Consider the following 22,697-nt stretch of genomic DNA (forward strand, 5'->3'; position numbering starts at 1 on the left):
TACGTTATTATTTTAGATTCCATTGTGACTTGCTGCACTTCAAGTAAAAATTTGAATACTAATATTTAATTCCACTAATCATATGATGATCACATTTCTCTGTGCTTACTAATTAACAATATAAATAGCAGTTACTTAACTTAGTATATAACAAAACATTATTCTTCCTTTATTTTTAGATTGTACTAAACCTAAATCTATGCCTAAAGCTGTCTCAAAAATTTCTTTAAACTGTATCTTTCACTATCGATTTAAAAGTTCTGTTCACCTACATTAACATTCCAAAAAATAACATAATATTAATACTTTATGTGACCCTTTTTTTGGATGGAGTGACAGCCTATTTCACAGTCTGGTGTGAAGAAGGTATTGTATATATATATATATATGTTTGAACCTACAAATTCAGTATGATTAATAGAATTATGTTATTTCATCTACAGAACACTTAAACCTTCAAAATACCTGGAAATTCATAAAAAAAAAGGGTATAAAACTATCTTAAAGTTCAAATACTTAAAACTAAAGGAATTAAAACTCTGTGCTCTTTTTCACATTATCCATCAAATAAGTTGTATATAATACAGGTACTCATGTATCTTTAAAATAAGAACAACTGAAATTTCTTTTTCTTTAATATTTTCAGATTTGTCAAATCTGTCATTGTAAATTCTTCAGGATCTTTATATGTGATGATTATGTGAAACTTTAAAACCAAGAATCAAATGCTTTTATAATTCAATTATAAATAAAATTGCCAAATAAAGCTGCTCACTCACTTTACTCTCTTCACATAACATGGTTTCTTACCTCCTCTGGTAAAACTGTGAGTACTTCAAGTAAGGCTGGCAGGTACTTAGCGTCGTTTCCTAGCCTGAAATATCATCAAAGGTACTGCTACGATAAGATAGTTACAAATATTTCCTCCTTAAAATTCACTTTTGGTCATCGGACCTATCAGTGCAAGAACATGTAGCACACAGTGTCAATGCTGTAGTGATTATTCTCCACAAGACCCCAAACCACTTCATTTTTGGTTGAGACAATGCTGACTGGAAAGTGAAAATTCATAATACCAATTAAACACTGATGAACTAAATAAGTCAAACAGAAATAAAGTTATGCTGGCCTCTGTTACATCACACTGTTCCTGAAAATTATGGGTTGAACCAGCTATTCAACCAAGGTGAGAAGTAACACATCCCATTCTTATGAGAGTGTTCACTGCTAGAGCTTGATCTGGTTAAAATAAACAGTGTGAATAAATCAACAAAGTTATGGCATCTCATTCTAAGCTTCTGATAGTGACTAGTGCACTGAAGCATGGTACGTTTCAATTTTCAGAGGGTGGACATGAGAGTAGGGTTGTTGCATTTAAAACCCAATAACTTTATATACAAAGTGCTTTTACGACATTCTAACTAGTTGATTTTGGATAATGGTTTCACTAAATGATACAACCACAAAAGAAACATAAAAATTATATAAACTGGTAGTATTTATCAACATATACTAACTTTTCACATTTACTTTGGCAGCATATCAGTAGTTACTACTCTGTGTTGACAAAATGTATAGTCATCTGTGCATAAGATATTTCTATACTGGGATTGCGGTGATAGTACATTCAAAAGTTTGTGTTATCCATGTATAAGAATAAACATGTTTGTGATTCAACAGATTACATTCATATTACTAAAACAACAAATGACAGGGATTTGCAAACTGTGGTTATCAGACTCCATATTACAAAAGTTTGCATTACTCAAGCTGGTTCATACTTTGATTCAGTAGTTCCATTCACTCCACTATGTAAGCACATGACAACAGCTACAAACCATGACTGTTAATATTAGAAAATTAGCAAGAGTGGATACAGAATACTCCTACTTTCCAGGAAAAAAAAAGGTATATACACACAGACACACACACACAGACTTTCATACTCAGTTTGTGAAGCTCAATTCTGTATCATTAATGAAAACTGGAAAAGGATATTCCTTATGATTTTTTTTGAAACAGTAATGATACATTAATTTTATTATTTAACATATTATCAAGAAATTTTATGTATCATTACAACTAGGATTATATATCATTAACCTTATATTTAGGTTCAAGAGTTTAATCCTTTCTTTACAAAATCTCGTACCCACCATTGCTTAGGATGCAGAACTTGTAAATAAAAGACTCAATAGGTTAAGACATTTAATGAAATTAAAAGTTCAGCATCTAAGTTCAATAAAGTGGTCAAAAGTGTTAAATTAATTCAGTTTGAACCATAAAAAAGGCAAGGAAACAAACAAACAATGTGAAAATCTTATTAGGAAAAAGTGAGCACAAATGACACAAATCTGGGTTGTTGTTACAGACAAAATATGAACAATTTTCTAAAAAATAGGTCCATTGGTCAATCATAAGGATGGTAGTTCATAAATATGGAAAGTACCATATGATCCATGTTTATCCCACAGACATTTTACTTAACTAAACATCAGGTTGAATGTCTACATTATTGTACACACATTCCACCACAATTTATCTCCCTAGTTTCACCCCTCCACCCCTTCCTGTGAATGGCCAAATAGGCTAAGTTCTACTAATCAATGAATATTTTGTGCCTGCTTTTACCAATTAAACTGACTTTTGGATGTTTCAGATCCCTCAGTAATAAATAAGTTGCTCATAAATTGGCATTAACTTGCCACAGTTGTGTAATCAATTAACAATATTGTACAAATTAAATACTTCAATAACTACAAACTAAGGAATAATAGTATGCAATGAGTAAATTCCCATACAAGTTTGTATTGTTTTTCAGAGGATATTTTTCAAATATTTGTTAGACTGTTTACTTGTTATTCTGGAATACCTTAGCAATAAATAAAAGCTGCCAGAATAATGGTATTTCTTATGATCAGTAATTTAGTTGTTAGGGTATTTATATCAATTGCTATCAGTATTGTCTGGTAATGAAATATGACTTCAAATGGTGAATAGCTCTATTAAACATTCTGCAAGTGATAATAATTAGGAACATGCATTACTTTTGCAGAATAAGCATAAAATACTATTTTGGTCTTAGGAAATGACTAAACTTTCTTTGATATAGATATTGGCAATTAATATAATTACATTTAATGACAGATCAAATATAAGTGGAAGTGTAGTGCATATTCAATGCAACTAAAAAAACAAAATATAATCTATATCCATATTTTATATATAATATACACAATAGCATTTAGTTCAACTATGAGCAGTGCGTGTGCACGTGTGTCAATTCTCTTGTAAGCAGCTCACACTGGATCTACAAGTACTATGCTTAATGTAATTATATTGGGCAGATGGATGCATAGTAGGCACAGACATAGTTTATTTCACAATGAGTGGTGTCACCTATCAGATGCTCACAAGCATTTTTTTCCTTCCCTAAACACAAATTTAATTTATCCCAGATAAAGAGGTGTACAAATCCAACAGCACTGATACTGTCCCAATGAAACTTTGCAAATTCTACAGTGTTTAAATAGAGAAATAGGAGGAAGGTGTCATTGATATCTTTTAATTTTTTTCCTTCTCACATTGGAAATTCTTAACCATATTGCATAATACTTAGAACAACCTTGTTAAATAGTATGTAGTTTCAGCTTTATAAAAAAACACATAATTTGATTTTGTATTTGTATCATTTCTTATGCCATGAAATTTCCAAAAATACTTCCTTTCATCTTAAAATTTACTTACTGTTAATGAGTAAGTCTCATTTTAAATAACCAGTCAATTTCAACTTGATATCAAATATTGAAATTACAGAAAGTTGAAACAACATTTATTTATATTTTAAATAACACAGTTGTTAAAAGAAACTAACAGTTAATGATACACAATATATAAAATTAGATTGGGCACAGTCTCAAGGTTTTTATAAAGTAAATTATTTAATAAGTGTTTTACTGCATCTTGCAATTGGGGACAATCTCATTTTTAATCTTTATTGTGTACGAGTAAATGATGATTTCTTTTAACAACTGTGTTGACAAATATTCATTAACATGCTCCTTTTGTTACTTTATTTTGTTGACTTCCAGCTATAAATCATCAAAACACTGCAAAAACTGACAAAGATTTATTGGTGATGTAGTACTTAACCATTCCATATGATGAGGGGTCAGTCTAGGTAACAATATTTTTACTAACAATATTCATGGACAAGATAAATTTCTATATAATAAATAACAAGTTCTTTCATTAATGTGTGGATTGTTTGAATACAATAGACATGAATGTAATCTATCTATCTATCTATCTATATATATATAGTATAGTGTGTATATATATATATATACACACACACACACAAGCATGAATGTCTCTCTCTCTTTCTCTGTGGGTCTGTTCCTTATGCACATCCATATCTTTAAAGCTACAAACTCCAAAATCAAGGTAGAGATACAATTTTGTGCAGGAAGTAACATGGGCTATGTGGGCATGGCCTCAGAGGCCATTTTGAGGCCAAAGTACCCAATATAGCAATTTTTGGCAAACAGGACACTCCCTCAACTATATTCAGCCATATTTTTTGCTTTGCTTGTGTATACTCACAAGAGTCAGTTATACGATGACTTTACAAAAACATCTGGTATTAACAAATATTAATTTACGTTGTGTTGCAAGGAGAAGAGAATAAATGAATTCTTCATTAAATAGAACAATAATAAAATCAGAATATTCTGCACAAAACACTTGACCACACAGCAGAAATCAGGACACAAAAAGGTAGGGAATTTTGTTTTGGAAACTTGAAATGTCATGCAAAGCACATGCAAGAAGCAGGAACAATGTACCCAGTTTTGCTTTGATTAAATAGCTTTAGCAAATCATTATTTTTTCACATTGTTATTTTTATTGATTTTAATCAAAATATTTAGTTAGTTAAAGAAATCATGATTAATAAGGTTGATTTAATCAAAATCACTCAGGATATTGAAAGCCATTTTCATACGAGCAATGCCGGGTCCTCCGCTGGTACACAATAAATAAAAAATATTTTTCCACTAGCTACCTTACTCACTTAACCCTATGGATACATGTATGTCGAAATGCACATGCATGACATTTTAACTTAGTTACATTCGCAATTAATTAAACTACCTTATAATCAATGTATGTTACTAAACATAGCATCAAAATGTAGATTATAACCCAAATTTTTGAATTATCTAAGCCTAATATCTTAATCTCAAAAGGAAATATCTAAATAAATTTTCACTCTGCACTTTTCTAAGCCACATGATGGTGTTGAGCCACGACTTCTCATTTATAACTTTTTCTTTTCCCTTATAAGAGATTCAAACAGATACTATAGGTATTAACAAGCCAGAATATAAAATTAAACATCTAATCTTCTTGCTTTACTGAAATATCACTATATTTGTTCAACCCACATTGATACACCTCCCCTGTATCCTGTCTTTGAAGAAATTTCTATAATATTCTCTGACATTACTGGATATGTTTATAACTAATACAAAAATTATATTCTATGCTACAAAAATCAGATGCTTTTCTTTGTTTTAGCAGTCAATGCCAATACTTCCCTGGGACAGCTTGATATGTTTAGACTAAAGACATTGCTCCAAGCAGTAATGAAATCTTTTGAACCTATTTGAAGGTAAGTTAGAAACTCAAATAAATTACAGTAGTTTTGGGATATTCTATCCTAGAACTTGATACAAGTTTTGTGTTTTAAAATGCATATTTGAAAGCCATATAAATTATCTTTGGACAACCAACATAGTAAGAAAAAAACAAGCTTACTAAACTATGCATTCAATCACAAAGAGCCTCATGGCTAAAGCAGGTGCTAAATTTCTTGGTTTTTATGTATACTCGCTGAGAGCAGCCATTAAGGAAGTAAAAAATGTATAAAGGACAATGTTAGGTAATGTTCCCTTTCCTTCTTTCTTTTGTTATCAAATCTCTAATGATCTCATTAAATTCTAATTGCTACCCTGCTTTGTGGAGAGTAATAACTGACTCATTTAACTGAATAAATATTTGTGTCTTTATATTCAAAGCCACAAATATGTACACCAGAGGAAATGTGCCATATGTCAGGGTGTTTTTTGATACAACTTTGTTATTTTATCTCCTTCTTGGGCAAAAATTATAAAATAAAGTAAGTCTATGTTTACTATTGGACATTTTCCAGTTACCATTCAAAAAAATTACAGTCATCGAGCAAGCCAACTGTGGTTGATGGAAGCCAAACGTCTATAAAAAAAAGTGGAAACGTATATTATTTCAGGATTCTTTTTATTCTCCTTCTTTGGCAAAACTCCTAAAACAAAACAGCCAATGTACACTATCAAACAGTTCCCAATTACAATACAAAAAATTACTGTAATTAAATCAGCCAACTCTGGGTGATGGATGCTAACACACACACATACTACACAAACACATTATAGATCATCTTTATAGCAACATTTTTTATATGAATAAACATTATTTAACAAAAGTAACTAAACTGACAAAAATCAGAAACTTAAGCTAAATCAGAAAACTTAGCTTAAAAAAATTTCTTCTCAAGGAACATAAATGGGCTGCTGTCATGTTTGTACTTGTGATGTAACTTGATAGTTTGTCTATCCTACCTTCTTGCCAAGTGATTTATTTCTTTGTTATAGTTAGACATGGCTCAAAGAGTAACACAAAAAATCTTAGGAAAAAGAAAGCAAGTGTGAAAATGTTATGATCCCAAAGCTGCTTAGGATAAATAATTGTAATTGTCTGTTTCAATCTGTTTTGTAGAAAAAAAAAAGTTTTGTTAATTTTATTTCATAATTAACTTTTCATTTCACTATACATTGATGATTTAGCTACAGTTAATGTTACAGCAGAAAAAATAAAAGATAAAGAATAAAATTTTACAGAAAATAAAAACCTTGACATTCATTTACAACATTTTGGAAGTTATGCAAATGAAATAAAAAAACATTAGATGAAGAGAAGTACTTTTATTCTTAGCATGAAAATCACCTCTTGCCCAGACTGACTTAGTAAAAGCTTCATAAGTTCACAGACAAAGCTTTAGTAAAAATACTATATTATAAAATCAGATTTTTTGTGTACAATAGACTGTAATGTTTACTGAAAGCTTGTCAAACTTTTTGAAGATACAGTTAGTTCATTCAGAGTTATAGTATGAATAGTTTCACGGTTACATTGTGGTTACAAAATTTATCAAAATGACCAAGCCCATACACACAGAGTTAACTTAATTAAACTTATATGATGTCTTGTCATAGAACAAAATTTCCATTTCTTTTAGAGAAATATAATTTAATAAGAAAACATCTTCAGGAATGAAAAGAAGATATAAAAGAAACTATAAAGAATTCTCAGATCTATGGTTTCTTCTTAAGTCTTCTAAATTTCCCACTGTCCTCTTTTACAATAGTATTTAAACTTTGCTTGTAAATATTTTCCAAACTGGGGTTCATAACTAGTTGTTTAGATCACATGCTGTGATATCATAAAAAGTGAGAATCAAAAGGCTGTATCTCATAAAACCAGAGAAAAAGAAAAAAACACCACATAAAAAAAAACATTTTTTACTTTAAGTGGAATTATTATTTTTACTTAAAATTTGAAAATGCGGCTATAATAACCTTCAACCTTTCTATAACTTATATTTCAAGAACTTAGTTGTCTGTAATAGGTAAGTTTTGACCACTGTAAACCCATAACTTGAGACTGCAACATTTCTGCATTATCTTTGTTTTTTGGTATAACTGGACAGGGAATTTGATGGTGCTAACCCAACTTTCCCAGGTGAGTACAGAGTGGTCATTTTGCAATCTTGTGTTTGAATGACTAAAGTTTAAGATGCACCATTTCTTTATTCACTAACTCAACATGTGTATGTTTGAATCTATGTAGGTTTGTCAGTCTTGTCCAGGTCATCAGATGAACTGTCAACATGAAGTAACACCCAATTCATTTGTTGTTGGATTAACTGATACAAGTTAGTCAATTAAATAAACAGCATTATTTCAAGTTTAACTGTTTTTGTTTTTACATCTTCAAATTCACTTCCAGCACTGAAACTATTCAACCTTCACTCATCAAACATCAGTGATTCACTGCCAACTAAATATTAGCATTCCTTTGGTTACTTCAGTTGTGCCTTATCTGTATGTAAATCTTTACTTAAGAATACCACATTGTTTTCAAAATCTTACACATTGTAAAAGATTAAGAATTACTACAGTAGTCAAATAGTATAAACTATTGAGCTACTTAAGTCATGTATATGACTTGTGTTTGATAAATAAAACATTTTTTAGTAGAACAATTCTGAATAAACCTTTAAAACTAAGCAATATTTCCCAATTTAGATGAACTAAAAAATCTAAGACATACAAGTATGTTATTCAAGTACCCTTTTACTTTAAAAAAAGTAGCTCAAATTAACATTTGGTGTAATATTATTTTACAAGGTACATTTTTCAGTACACTTTTGGCTACCTTACATTTTACAAATGCTCTCATCAATCATTAAACTCTCAACTTGTAGAGTTTGCATTTTCTAGGGTAGGAATTATTAAATATTTTCTATTGAATATATAAATCAATGATGTTTTCTTTTTTTATGATAAAAAGAAATATTTCCTAACCTTCCAATGATGTCTTCAACTGGTGATTCCCATGATGCCATTTGCAGTGCCAGGTCGGCTAATGCTAAACATAACTGGAAATCATCAGAAAATATTATTTAGTATTCTTTAAGCAAATTTATATAATTGCATTAAAGATTAAAAATATTTCAACTACTGCAAAACGTTTATTCTAAGAACCCACAAGTGAATAAAAACAAAGGAGAATATGTTATAATATATCAAGCACACAACTTCAGCCACATACAGTGTTAATGAGGCCTTTTCTCCAATATCAGGGTTTATCAGGCTGGCTGGGTTATGACAAACATAACAGTGGTCTACGTGCTATAGATAATCATCTTGTTTTTATGAACAATAAGTGTTATGGTGTGATCAAGATTAAGCAAGTGAATTATAATTATTATCAATTATATTTAAGTTATCTACAAATCAATTTTTAAGTGAAGAATTAATAACACAACATTATTTATTTTATTTTAACTTTTTTAAACACTGCTTATTTATTTTTTGTTGTTATTATTATTATTACTATTTTAATTGAATTGACTTTACTATCATTCACAAGAATTGTCAAACCAGCAAGCTAGTTTTCTAGTTCCCAGAGTGAGTCATACAACCACGGTATCAATGAGAGAAAACTACACAGGTAATTCTAAGAATTCACGAATGAAAGCAAAGTAGAATGTGTTTTGTCAACCACGCTAAATCTGCCATAATCAATGACAATAAGGCAATCTACAAATACCACAACTCATATTATGGCATTAGCACAATTTCATTTTGCTGTAAAACAACCACATTTCCTTAAATGTAAAGTATACTCATGTGTCAAACAATATATGTAAACTAGAATCTTGTTATGTTTAATTATCAATAAAACATTTTAAATTTCCAGCTAACAGCTTGCTTCAAAATAATATCATAAAACAGTTTAAAAAACTGGTAGTATTCAGCATATTTTTAATACAATTATCAAGTCATATTTATTTAAATTGCACAGTATTTAACAATTAATAAAAGATAATGTAATCTTCAGATTCTCAAAAAAAAAGATTTTCTAACATTTTATGCACAAATTACTTATCCAACCAAAGTATAGGACATAACATCTAAAGTTTATCAAACTTAAAGCATTTTGGGATTTAAAAGAGAAACCACAATTGTAAAGTACCAATATAATGATCTTGATATGTTTCAAAATTAAGAATTTCAATTTCAGATTTGACAGCAACAGATTATTAATAGTACTAATGCATTCAGTTTCTAAGTTAAATTGCAAGTGACAAATAAAATCTACTGTCTATCTTCTTCTTCCATACAGCTACACTTTCAACAATTTTAAGTATGACCTTAAAGGGATCCAATAAACCTATGACTTTCAGTTTGTTTGTTTGTTGAATTTTGCACTAAGCTACATGAGAGGTATCTATGATAGCCATCCTTAGTTTTAAAGTGATAGACTAGAGAGAAAAGGCAGCCAGTCAACACCACCCATTGCCAACTCTCAGGCTGAATAGTGGAATTTGACCATCACTCTTATAATACACCCAATTCCACACAGTGTGGAGCATGAGTTTTTATTTTTAATTTCAGAGAGCAATGGAAAAGTTATGCATGTTACTGTAAGACTGAAATTTTAAAGTGGGGTAAAATGGCACACATTTATTTTTATGAATGAAATTGGGAATTTGAATACCAAATTTTTTGACTAAAAGTTTACAGGTTACAAATTTTAAATTTTCCTAATAGTAGAGACAACAGTATTAATATCTACATGAAAAAACACATTTTCATGTAAAAACAGAAGTTGCAGAAGAGAATATGTATTAACAATGATTTCACTATCTTCACTCCTACAGTATAAAGACATACATGGCAATACAAACTCAAAGGTAAAATAAGATCAAGTATTGTTTGTTTTTAATTAAGCACAAAGCTACACAATGGGCTATCTGAGCTCTGCCCACCACGGATATCGAAACCCGGATTCTAGCGTTGTAAGTCCGCAGACATACCACTGTGCCACTGGGGGGCAATAAGATCAAAAGAAAGGAAATACATTTGAAGAATTCTTGAGATTTACCCAACTAGTTAAACCCAATATTTAACGACTGATTAGAGTTGTTAGATTGCATTTTTTGAAATATCATGACATCAAAATTTGCTCTTCTATTCCCACAATTCATTACTGACAAGCTCATTTGTGCCTAAAAAAACATAAACAATTTTTTTTTTATATTTAAGGAACTTGTACATTTTTCTTTTTGATAAACTGATGGTTTGATAGGCTTGCTGATAAAAGAAAAGCAAGTAAATAATTTGATAGTGTATATTGAAACTCAACGGATTAAAACAAGAAAAATCTAAAAATATATACATTATCAAAAGTATGCATGAATTTTTAAGCTTGACACTTTTTTGGTGTAATAATTGTGATCCAAAAACCTTGCCCAATGAAAAAGACTAGCAAATGTTTATTTGACTTTTATATACTAAAATCCATACCTGAGTGACAATGACGTGAGCTGTTTCTTCAGTGACATGACTAAGATGTTCTAACAAGGAATCTCTCAGTGAAGAGTAGGATTCTACAGGTAACTCGTGGAAGGAATACTGAATCTAATGAAAACATCATCAGTAACATCATTTTTCAACTTAAAATATCAACACTGTTCACGTCATAGCAAACTTAGTTCAATATGAGTTACAGCTACAGGATTTCTACTTTATAGTTTTGCTTGTTTTAGAGTAGAGCCACATTGGTTTATTTGCTGTGTCCACTACAGAGAATTGAACCCCAGATTTTAGCATTTTAAGTCTATAGACTTTCTGCTGCCTGACCAGGGGATGTACTTTATTGTAACCACAGAGAAAACAATTAGATGTGCATTTCTGAGAAGTATATCAAAGTTGCATGTTGAACTATAACTACGTATTTGATCTGAAATACTGCAATTACAGTACAAAATTATCTGTTAAACAATAACAATTTTTTCCCCACAGTCCTCTATAAATAATAAATATAAATGAGAAAAATGTTAAATATGTATTCCAAAAAGCATTCAATTTCTTATGACACATGCTGCAACTCTTTCCATATGGGATCCAGTTGATGTGACCGCCCATGTGATCAAAGTAACCATCACAGCTGCAATACTATAACTATTAATATATTTTGTGTATCTTCAAGAAATATGGCAAGCTTTCAGTAAGCATTAAAATTTTTTGTACACAAAAAAAAAGATTTTTTAATTAAGTATTTTTACTAAATATTTGTACGTTAATATATGGAGTCAGTGTGTTGTCTGCCACAAGAACAAAGTGATTTTCATGTTAAGATAAAAAACACTTTATCTAAAAATTGTCAAAATTCATTTGTAGAACCTATAAAAACTTCTAAATAAATATCAAACGTTTTTTTTCATTAAAACGTTATATTTTTTCTATCATTTTTTTCTACCCTAACTCTATACACATTCAGTCAATTTGACCGGCCTTGTAACCATCATAAAAAAAATAAAAAATAAATTTAAATTACCCTTTCTTCTTTTTAGAATGACTGCAGATTGTAACAGGATACTTACAATTATTTGTCCTGAATAGCTTAAAACTTGACATTCTACAACTGTTTATACTTAATTTTATTGTTTCATTACCCTTTGAACCATGTCTAACTAATGATCCCACCACACAAGTTATAAATCACTTGATGAACATATAGCTCATGTTATTATATTGAATCAAGTAATGCACAAGCTGCTCACAAGCATACCTAGTGAAGAATTACTATTTTTCCTTACATTTTAGTTTCTTTTACAATAATAAATAATATATATGAAGAAGAAGAAACATAGTACTTATCTTTTACCTCATTTTTTTTGCTTTCAGTTGCAGATGAAATTTAAGCCTACTTCTTTTTCTTTTTTTCACACTAATGGTACTAGTACACTAAATTAATTTCTATTTACATAAATAATGTGCCTAAGAACACAGGATAAAAACATGTACAAAACAATCAATGTCTTATAACTATCATAACTTGATCGGCTTTCTAACAATAGCATAAGAGCCTTTAAATAATTCCCTAATTTTGTTGAGCTGAAACTGTAAGGAAAACTTTCAAACTGAAAATGAAATAGACAATACTGTGTACTAAAAGCAAATTATGTAATAAATAATCATTTGATAGATTAAACTTTGCCTTTCTGTTGATTTGAAATAATACAGTATGAAATATCAGAGAGAACTGTTGGCAATTTCTTAAAGACAGGATGTGAAAGGTGGGCTATAAATTATGGATAATGACAGGCAAGAATATAAAATCTGACCCTCTTACCCCCTTAACCTGCTGAGATACCAATAAATTTGTCAAACTTATTTGACAAGTTCCTCCCATGTTGTCACAGCTTTCAAGGTAGTTATCTAAACCACATCTTTATCTGATGTACATGTTTATAACCAGCAGAAAAAGCTTTTCTTTTTCTGCAAAAACCTTCTTATGGTTATATCTTTTTGGCAGTCACTCACAGATAGTTGGCCTAAGATTCTTTGCTCATATCATTGTCATTGAACTCTGAAAAGTTGACGGAATTTTTTAAAATCTATTTATAACTTTATTAGAATGTCAGTTAATTGAGAGTCATTTTGGGACATCCTAATCTAGTACCATTTTGTTTCTGTGCTATAAAATGCATATTTGAAAGCTACATGAATTTTATTTAAATAACTAAATAATTGAGAAAAAAAAAAGAAGGATTATGGTGCAAAAGGCCTGAACTCTGACATACATGCTAACTTTTTTGTTTTTATGTATATTTTTTTGCTTATTATTATATAATTTTTAATAAAACTAACTAAAATGTAACATTAGAAACTTCTTAGGTTAAATAACGAAACTTAGATAAAATTTTAAATTTCATGAGCTCAGATGATCTGTAACTCAATCTCATAATGTGACCACGAATGTAATCTAACATTTGTTTACCCTAAGCTCGACTGGTAGCATCCCACTGTGATTTGTTTTTCATGGACAGAGGGTACATAAGTACAGCAATAAAATCTTAAAATTAAAAGAAAGCAGAAATGAAAAGATCAGAAGCTGAGACTGTTAGGATAAAGAATTGCAATTGCCTATTACATTCTGTAGTCATTCTATTAAAAAACAAGAGGGAATCCTCAATAGCCGTGCCAATTGAAATTCTTTTAGACAGGATTAGAGTAAATTAATCTGGTAAAATACATCAATCAAAAGGGTTTGACCTCCTAAGTCCTAAACTGTAATCAGATCCCAAATCGGCCAAGAGATGAAGGAGCTACGAGCTAAAGTTTGTACTTGAAAAAAAACAAAAAACTCAAGAGTCATTCTATGAGTCACTATGCTGCAGCTAATAAAATAAAAAGGGGTATTATTAATTTTGTTTTATATTTTTTAACTATTCGTTTAATTGTACATAGATGATTTAGTTACAGTTAGTGTTAGTGTATAGAAAATAAAAGATTAAATACAAAGTTTTATAAAAAAAAACAAAAAAACAATTGATATTTATTTAGGAGTTCTAGAGGTTTTGTAGAGGAAATATGAAAACTGTAAGATGAAGTATTTTTATTCTTAGCATGAAAATCACCTTTCACTAAGACTGACTTAATAAAAGCTTTGTAAATTCACAGACAAATCTTTAGTAAAAATACTGTATTTCAAAAAATCAATTTTTTTTGTGTACAACAGACCTGTAACATTTAATAAAATCTTACCAAATTTCGTTAAGATACACTAAGTACATTCAGAGTTACAGTGTATATAGTTTTATGGCTACCTGGTGGTTACAAGGTCAATCAAATTCACTGAGTCTGAATGCACATGGCTAATGGAGATTTGCAAACTTGTTATAATTAAACTTCGGGAAAATAAAAAATGAAAATCCACATATGGATAAAAAAGTTCATGCATTAACAAAATGTGGCTCATTAATTCATTCCAACAATTTCTTTCAGAGATTAACTAAGTTTTTTATAAATGTGTCAAAAGGAAAAATGTTTTCCTTTTTCTTGATATAACTTCAAAGTATTGATTACGTTTTGACCACTAGCCTACTGTTAAGATGACATAAAACAAAAAAACTCAACACAGAATAAAAAAGACGTTGCTATTGACATTTATGCATATCCAACACTTTTTCATTATGTTTCCACAATTATTTCATAAAGATCTTGATTTTCTATAATTTTAGTTATCATTAAGTCTTACGAAGTAGCTATAGAAAAACAAAACAAAAATAATTCACCTTTGTTCTCATAGTCTGTGCTGCAAAATAACAAGCTTCTAATTCTGCTTTTTGATGAAGCAGTTGATCTGATATCCTCCATGCAAAAACCTGCAAGACAATTGTAAGCTTTAGCCCTATGAAAACAATTAGCTCAAAACAAAATCAAATTTTACAACATACTTTAACAAACTATCTTGGAAGCCTGCACAGTTGCATACACAAAGTGAAGAGTTGAATAATTTGAAATAAGCAGACTCAAAAAGAACTTAGTACATACTGTTCACAGAGCATTACACAAATACTGTGGCTATCTCTACCTTATGAAATATTTTGTAAATTTTTAGAAAGACTGTCAAAATACCCATCAATGAAATCAACATGGTGTTTATAGCACAAATTTATCAATTTGCATACAGTAAGCAACAGTTCCATTTCATCATTAATAGCTTATGCTTATCTGCACTTTTAGTGCACCCCTGGATTCAGGTGACAGCAATTCTTTGAATAATCTTTGATTTTCAGCAGAAACAACTAATATTTATTAGTAATTAAAATACCATCAAGTACAAATTTGTAAATAAAATCTAAACTCTTTTAAAGAGCCATTCTACAAATACTTCAGTTTTATAATAAACTAAAATCATACTTATTAGCTAATAAAGTTATTTAGAGAACTACAACTTCAGCACTCTTCACATTTAAGTCAGTAAATTCAAGAACTTTCATTATTTTGCAGTGTTCTTATCACCTGCCTGAGATCTGAATCCAATGTTATGAAAACAAATATTCCCAAATTTATTTTGATATTGATAGCATATATTTTGATTTACAGGCAGATGTGAAGAGTATAATAACACTACTCTTCAAAAACATTCACAATTATATGCTCAGTTTGACTGGTAAAAACACATAAAATTATTGAATTTTGTATAATGTTTAATTTTACACTGGGAATGAAGAGAATAGACAGATCTTCCTTCTCTCACAGAATCAAATTGGAATACACGTTAATTTCCATTGTTTTAGTGCTTCCATTTTTCTTCCCATTGTTACCAAAGATGACTACTGTAAATGAAAGACACTGAGAATAATTTCATGCTATAAAGAAATTAGGATCAACGTAATTGTGTTTTATAATAATGCCATTTAGTGACATAATAAAAACAAAGACTTATGGAGATGTGGTTAAAAGTTAACATTTTCTTAAATTGAAAAGGTATTTCCAATAATAATTACCTCCTAACACACTACAGCTATTACTCGACTGCCAGGGTTTCCTTCCTTTGCCCATCTAAGCATTGATATTAACTTTTCTTGCTTGCTCCAGTCTTTTATTCCCCACTTAATTGCCCTTGGCAATATCTGTTATGTGACACTCTCCACCTACGTCAAAGCACCCTCTATCCTAGTACTGTATATAAGCACTTCATTCAGATAATGTTATCACTTTTTCGAGACTGACTCATTTCACAGTCTCTAACACTGGATCTTAGTGGGGAGGAAGGGTGGGAGATGAGGTAAGTATTACATTTTCAATTTAAGAAAACATTAACTTCCAAACATACTTACCTCCTCTCACACTACAACTAGAATCCCGCACTGATAGGGTGGAGGGGACGGTGAGGACATTATTCATACAGAAATCATTTGCATAGATCATGGGCATGCCAATAGAAGATTGGCACCCTAGTGGGGGAACTCCACTACATCCAGAACATGTATGCTCTTCACCTGGAACTTAATTAATGTACTGCGGGTGGAAGTTTACATGATCTATCATCACTATTGGCCAGGCCACAACTAAATAGCTGAGGTTCCACTGCTTGGGATTGGAATTATAGGGGCCATGGTCCTTATTTCCCAAATTGATGGCTTGGGCAATTGGACTGCAATATATATATACACAAACACACATACTTGTGAGTGGTTCAAACCTGTAGCCATAGAGCTATGCCACTGGAATCACAACAAGAAGGTAAGCAACACTGAAATGGACAAACCTTCTCCTCAACCTGAAAAAGTCCAAAAGGCAACACCCCCAACTGGGAATGACGGGATCCTGTATGCCATACTAAACCTGAGGAAAGAGAACTCATCCAGTTTGTAATTATTAACTCTTATTCTCACTCCCCAACCGAGTTGTTCATGGAAGAGGGTTCACTGTCTCCTCGTAATTTTGAATGCAGAGTGGTTCCATCCCGGGTCCTTTGTTGAGCACAATTTGTTCCACATCCTCACCATAATTCTGGAGACAAGAAGAATTTACCTTGCCCATGTACTGAATCAATACTGATCCAAAAGAAGGGCCATGTTCAACCCAACCAGATAGCCGAGCATCAAATCTGAACTGGTATTAAGAGGTGCCTTTCCTACTGACATCTGGGAAAAACAAACAGGGACTCAGGTAGGAGGGCTCCAACTTTGCCCTCTTCTCCAAGTGTGGAGAAATTCACTTAAACTCTGGAGGAAGAACTTCTGTCTACCACCCCAGTAACTGGAAATCAGGTGTGATAAGGACTCTCTAGCTTCACCAGTAGAATCTTGGGGGGAATGCACATTGGGGAGTTCTGAGGAACATTGCTCTGGAAACAGTGCAATAGGAAAACCAAGTAACCTAAATTTTTAAAAGCAAACAGATCCCAACTTATTTAATTCAATGATCAGCAGGAGAATCCTTTTGCTTTATTCATGATAGTCCATGATTGGCAGTCCAGCATAGTACAGTAATACTAATCAGTCAGCCTCTAGGTGGTTATATGGAACACCTCATTTCTACAGAGCCTGTTGTGACCTAGATAGAGTATATTGAATTAGTGGTTGCTAGTGCAGAATTGGTTTGATAAAAGCATACCTGCCTGGGCAACATTCACCACAGAGTGGGATCCTGTGAAAATAAGTTAAGGGACCCTGAAAGGTAAAGAAGAAACAAGAATAGCAATGAAAATACTCACCCCTCTGTATAATCCAGTGGATATGGTTAATATAGCTGAAAGGGTTAGTCAAAAACCCTCAGATGAAGATACTGCCATATCATGCAAATAATGAGAGATAAAAGTATTGGTGGCAGTCCACACAATTTCCTCCAGTGGGCAATTCAACCGGGCTGCTAAGGGCATAGAAATGTGACAAATTTGATGAGACATGACTCCCAGAAGTCTCCTCACCTTCAAAGAGAGCCCAGAATAAGTGATACGGATCAATTTCTTACGAACTTCGTCAATGCAACCAGGGATAAATTCTGGGAAACTGAATGATCCCAATAAATAAAATCGTTGTCTAGCATTTCTAAAGGAATTAGTGCAGGCAACAAAACCTTCAAGACCCTCACTGGACATTACAAACAATCAAGAACATTGGTCATATAAAGACCAAAGAAGGGATCTCTTGTGCACTCATCCCAAAGGAATGAGGTATTCAAGTGAAGCCCACATTCCCAAATGAGAAAGAACCAATTGCACAGTGGGAGAAGAAGAGATGAAAAAGAGTCAGACTTCCTGTTCCATAGCTTGGAGCCCGACTGAGATACATGATGAAAAAAAATACCTAGACTGATGATATATTGTGTTGGAGCAAGAATAGATGACTCAGCTCTGATAATGAAGCCTGACTTGGTTGTTTCTGAAAGTAGAATCCGGGTGTTATGTTCTGCCAATTGACAAGATGGTGCCAGCAGTAACCAGTCATCCATGGAATGGTGTGTGCACAGGCCTAGGAAAAGGAGGTGACGAGAAAAAACTCCTACAATTTGGCAGAACAAATATGATGCCAATGCTAGTCTGAACTGCAGCACATGACCATTGTGTACAAAATGCATATAGGGGTGGGACTCCACCACTATGGAAATGTGCAGATAGGAGTCAGCAACATCTAACTTGAACATCCACATACCTAGTAAAAAAATGCTGACTCAGAATGAAGAATGAGTTACTTGTAAACCTTCAAGGATCTAGGAAATTGATATCGATGAGAAAGATCAATGACTGGATGCCAATCTCCTGTCTTCTTTGGTCCAACAAACAAATGGGAATAAAACCACGGAAGAACTGGTACCACTCTCTCCCTGCCCCCAAACCAAAAAAACTCTAATAGCCCTAGAATAAAGTTCCAAAATCTGAGGATCTGCAGGAGGTGGAAGCACTACAGGCTGGGTGGATAATGGATGTGAAGATGTGATCTGAATGACTAATCCTAACTCATTGACCTGTAGTGTCCATGGATTCACAGGTTTACCACACATCCAGGAATTCTCAGAGCCGAGCCCCACAGACTCCAGAGGCAAACAGTAGTCACTGACGCTGCAGGTAGCATTCTGACTGAGCAGCAGAACCCTTGGATATGGACAGAATCTATTCTGGGTATCAATGGACTGAGTGGCTGATGTCGGGACCATTGAATAGGGGCAGAACTATGACCCACTGTAGGAGCCGAGAAAAGTCAAGGTGCCAATGACAACAGGGATGAATGTAGAAGCTAACAATTGAGCCAATGTGCATGGTAACAATGGTCCCAACTCATCATCAATGGACGTAGTGATCCTGAGAATCTTCCAAGAAAGTTTGAAAAGGTTAATAAATAACTCGACACCATATATATATAGGGCGAGAAAAATCCTAGAAAGTTATGATCTATTCAGGTTAACTATAGATTCCGCTCTAGAACCCCAAATTTCCAGGAGCAGATGTATTCTTTGAGAATCAGAATATGCTTCCACCTGGCAATGATAGGCTAAACCACGTAGTTCCGACAACTGCGGCAGACAAGGCATTGCTCTTCCTTCAAGTAACTGAGCAGTAAACTTTCCTGCATGAACCACAAGATCAGTGAATGAAAGGAGAAATAATTATTTATTTCTAGACATTTTATCCATCAAAGAAGGTGCAAGCTCAAAAGGAACTGGGACAAGAACCCAAAACATAACACACTCAATGGATCAACTGAAGAAAAGGAGCACAAGGCAGCTGATCCCAAAGTGGCTTCCTGAGAAGCCAACAGAATAAAGGAAGGTGCAGGAAAAAGCTATTCTAAATTATCTCCAAAATATCTATGATCACCCTCTATTGCAGTCTCAGAGCCACCTGAAGGAACACCACTGAACCAAATACATACGTCTTCATCTCACTACAAATAGGACGTAGGTAAAGAGTGTCACATGACAGATGTTGCCAAGGGCGAGTAAGTGGGGAAAAAAAAGACTAGAGCAAGCAAGAAAAATTCAGACCAATGCTTAGATGGGCAAAAGAAGGAAACCCTGGCAATTGAGTAACAGCTGTAGTGTGAAAGAAAGTAAATATGTTTTGGAATTAACATTTCTCTTATCCATTTAAATTCAAAGATTTATTTTGTTTTATTGCAGTTTATGACATTTCTCCTCCAAAGCCTTTGTAATACTGAAATATACAGCATAGGAAATTTGTCACACATAATTTCAGCAAGACCCAATACTGACACACAGTTGATCCATATAGGCTAGCTAAGGGTGAATGACATTTTAGCAACATAATTAGGTTACAAAATGCCAAACTTCATACACAATATTGTGTGTTACATATTGGAAAATACATAAATTTTCTAACAGAATAGCTATCATATTTAACAGTGACTCTCAGCAATACTGGTTGAAAAACATAAGGCATACATGGAACCAGTCCTCCTGTCAGACTTTTGAACCTGCGTTTTCCACAACACAGCACAAATGTCCATCTATTGCAGTTTGCCCCTGAAGACGAAAGGTCCACCTTTCAAAAGCACTTGGGTTATAGGGTTTTTATTCATTTCTATCAAGATTTCTTGAACCTACATGGTTTTTAACATCATGAATATTGCATTCAGTGTTTCATAAGGCCATAGATACATATATACACACATACATTAAACAAGCATAAAATGAATAAAATGTTTCAAAACTAGCCTTGGAAAATGCAAGCACAAGGCTAAAATAAAATGTGGTACAGATGCACTTATACAGTGCACCACATGCACTATGTAGTTCATGTATGTTGTGTAGTTTTAGCCACTCAAACTGAACCACATCTCTTATCTAACATGTGAACAACAATGCTTGATTTGTTTGGTATTTGTGCCCACTTTATCTGTTGCTTGCATCTATTTTTGAGAAGAGAATAATGCATCAACATTTGCAACACCCTTTGATTCATCACAAGAGATATCAGGAATTTTGTTTATACGTTTTTGAAATGCCAAAGCTGCATTTTTATATCAAGCAAGCAAACTACTGAATATTATTAACTAATATCAAAACTCAATAAACAAAAATAGGCATAAATTTTACTCCACCAGACTAATTAATTACAGATTCTTAATTCCTAGCAAACTAGATACCTAAACTTCAACTTAATTAGAATATCTTACTTATGGAATAGTTTGTTTTGTTTTCTCTTGTCTTTACTTACTGATCTTTGTAGTTCTCCTAACCATGATGAAGCCTTTTCTTTGCCAGCTGGGTCAGGATTATGATACAGTGCATGAATTGCTTGGTAGACAGTCTCGAGTGAAGGTGCTGTTTCCATCTTAAGAAAATACTACAGGGTTGACTATTACACAGCTGAAGCAAATATGACAAAATTGAACTAGAAAAAAACAAAACAATTAAATTTTACAATTAAAGCATACAATGAAAAATCCAAGGACACTTTTAAATGAATATATATTTTAGGTAAAAACACAGTACATTTGAAAAGAACAATCCATTTCTTTAACTAAAAATGAAATCTGATGTCTTAACTCCATGCATACATTTTTTTTCTTTTTCACATATCCCACCACTATTTTCTTTTACCACAAAAAACACTAAAGACCAAGATGCATTTCAAACTATTTAATAATAATTGCCTCCAGGAAACTCTTTAGTTTTAGAGAATATATTACATATTTTTCAGGTAAGATATGTATAAGAAAGTAATCATTTTCAAATTGGAAAAACTTGTATCAATACCAATAAACATAAACAGCATATAACATAAAACATTACATGTATCTATATAAATAAACATCAATGAGTGTGTGTGTGTGTTCCTTCTACATTTCTTGATCAATCAACACCAAACTTGCCACAATGATACAGGATAACATGAGGAACGTCATGAAGGAGAGTCATGTTGACAGAATTCTTGAAAACAGTATGTCTTTCTTTTCAGTATTGGTACCTTTATGTATCTGAAGGCTATGTTGCCCTCCTATTGGTTGAGTGAAATAGTCTAATGCTTGAAAGTAGGACATCAAATCAACAGAAAACAAATTCTGCTGTAAGTGCATTAATCAAAACAGCACCACAACAAATAGCATCATCATTCTAAAAGATTTATCCACTTATAATCATCTTGACTATCATCACTAGATGGAGAACTAACATCCTCTTGTCTCATTGCCTTTTCATCATCACATATATCACAGGCACAGTGTAGGAGAATGTTAACTGACATAAATAAGATAAACACAATTGTGATTGAATAGATATATATATATTGCTATGTTAATTCTTGCCTGTGTTATCATGTAGAGATGATGCACATGCCATCCCTACTATCTTGTTTTTGAAGAACTGATATTACTCATCCCTACATTTACTTCTTATTTTTGATTTTTTTTTCTTTACTTGTTTGCTTTTTTTAATGCAATGTTTCAAAAGACATATGAAGACCGTATTTATAACCAAGTTCTAAATACAATGGGGTTCCAACTGTAATATTTATTGTTTCTCTATTATTGGCTAATAATTCCTGTTTCACCC

General features: G+C 32.2%; 1 protein-coding gene across 1 annotated transcript in view; it reads right to left on the reverse strand.

Annotated features, from left to right (window-relative positions):
• Positions 1-21,533, reverse strand: part of LOC106462245 (transportin-3-like) — a 92,980-nt gene extending 71,447 nt beyond the window's left edge. The window contains exons 1-5 of the mRNA XM_013922144.2: positions 21,361-21,533; positions 14,969-15,058; positions 11,193-11,306; positions 8,685-8,758; positions 811-874 (exon numbers count right to left, since the gene is read on the reverse strand). Of these exons, the coding sequence (XP_013777598.1) occupies positions 811-874; positions 8,685-8,758; positions 11,193-11,306; positions 14,969-15,058; positions 21,361-21,477 (459 nt within the window). The 5' untranslated portion in view covers positions 21,478-21,533. The remainder of the gene's footprint in view (positions 1-810; positions 875-8,684; positions 8,759-11,192; positions 11,307-14,968; positions 15,059-21,360) is intronic.
• Between the last annotated feature and the right edge of the window lie 1,164 nt (positions 21,534-22,697).

This window comes from Limulus polyphemus, unplaced genomic scaffold (genome assembly GCF_000517525.1).
Source record: "Limulus polyphemus unplaced genomic scaffold, Limulus_polyphemus-2.1.2 Scaffold1124, whole genome shotgun sequence".
In the NCBI taxonomy this organism is placed as follows: Eukaryota; Metazoa; Arthropoda; class Merostomata; order Xiphosura; family Limulidae; genus Limulus; species Limulus polyphemus.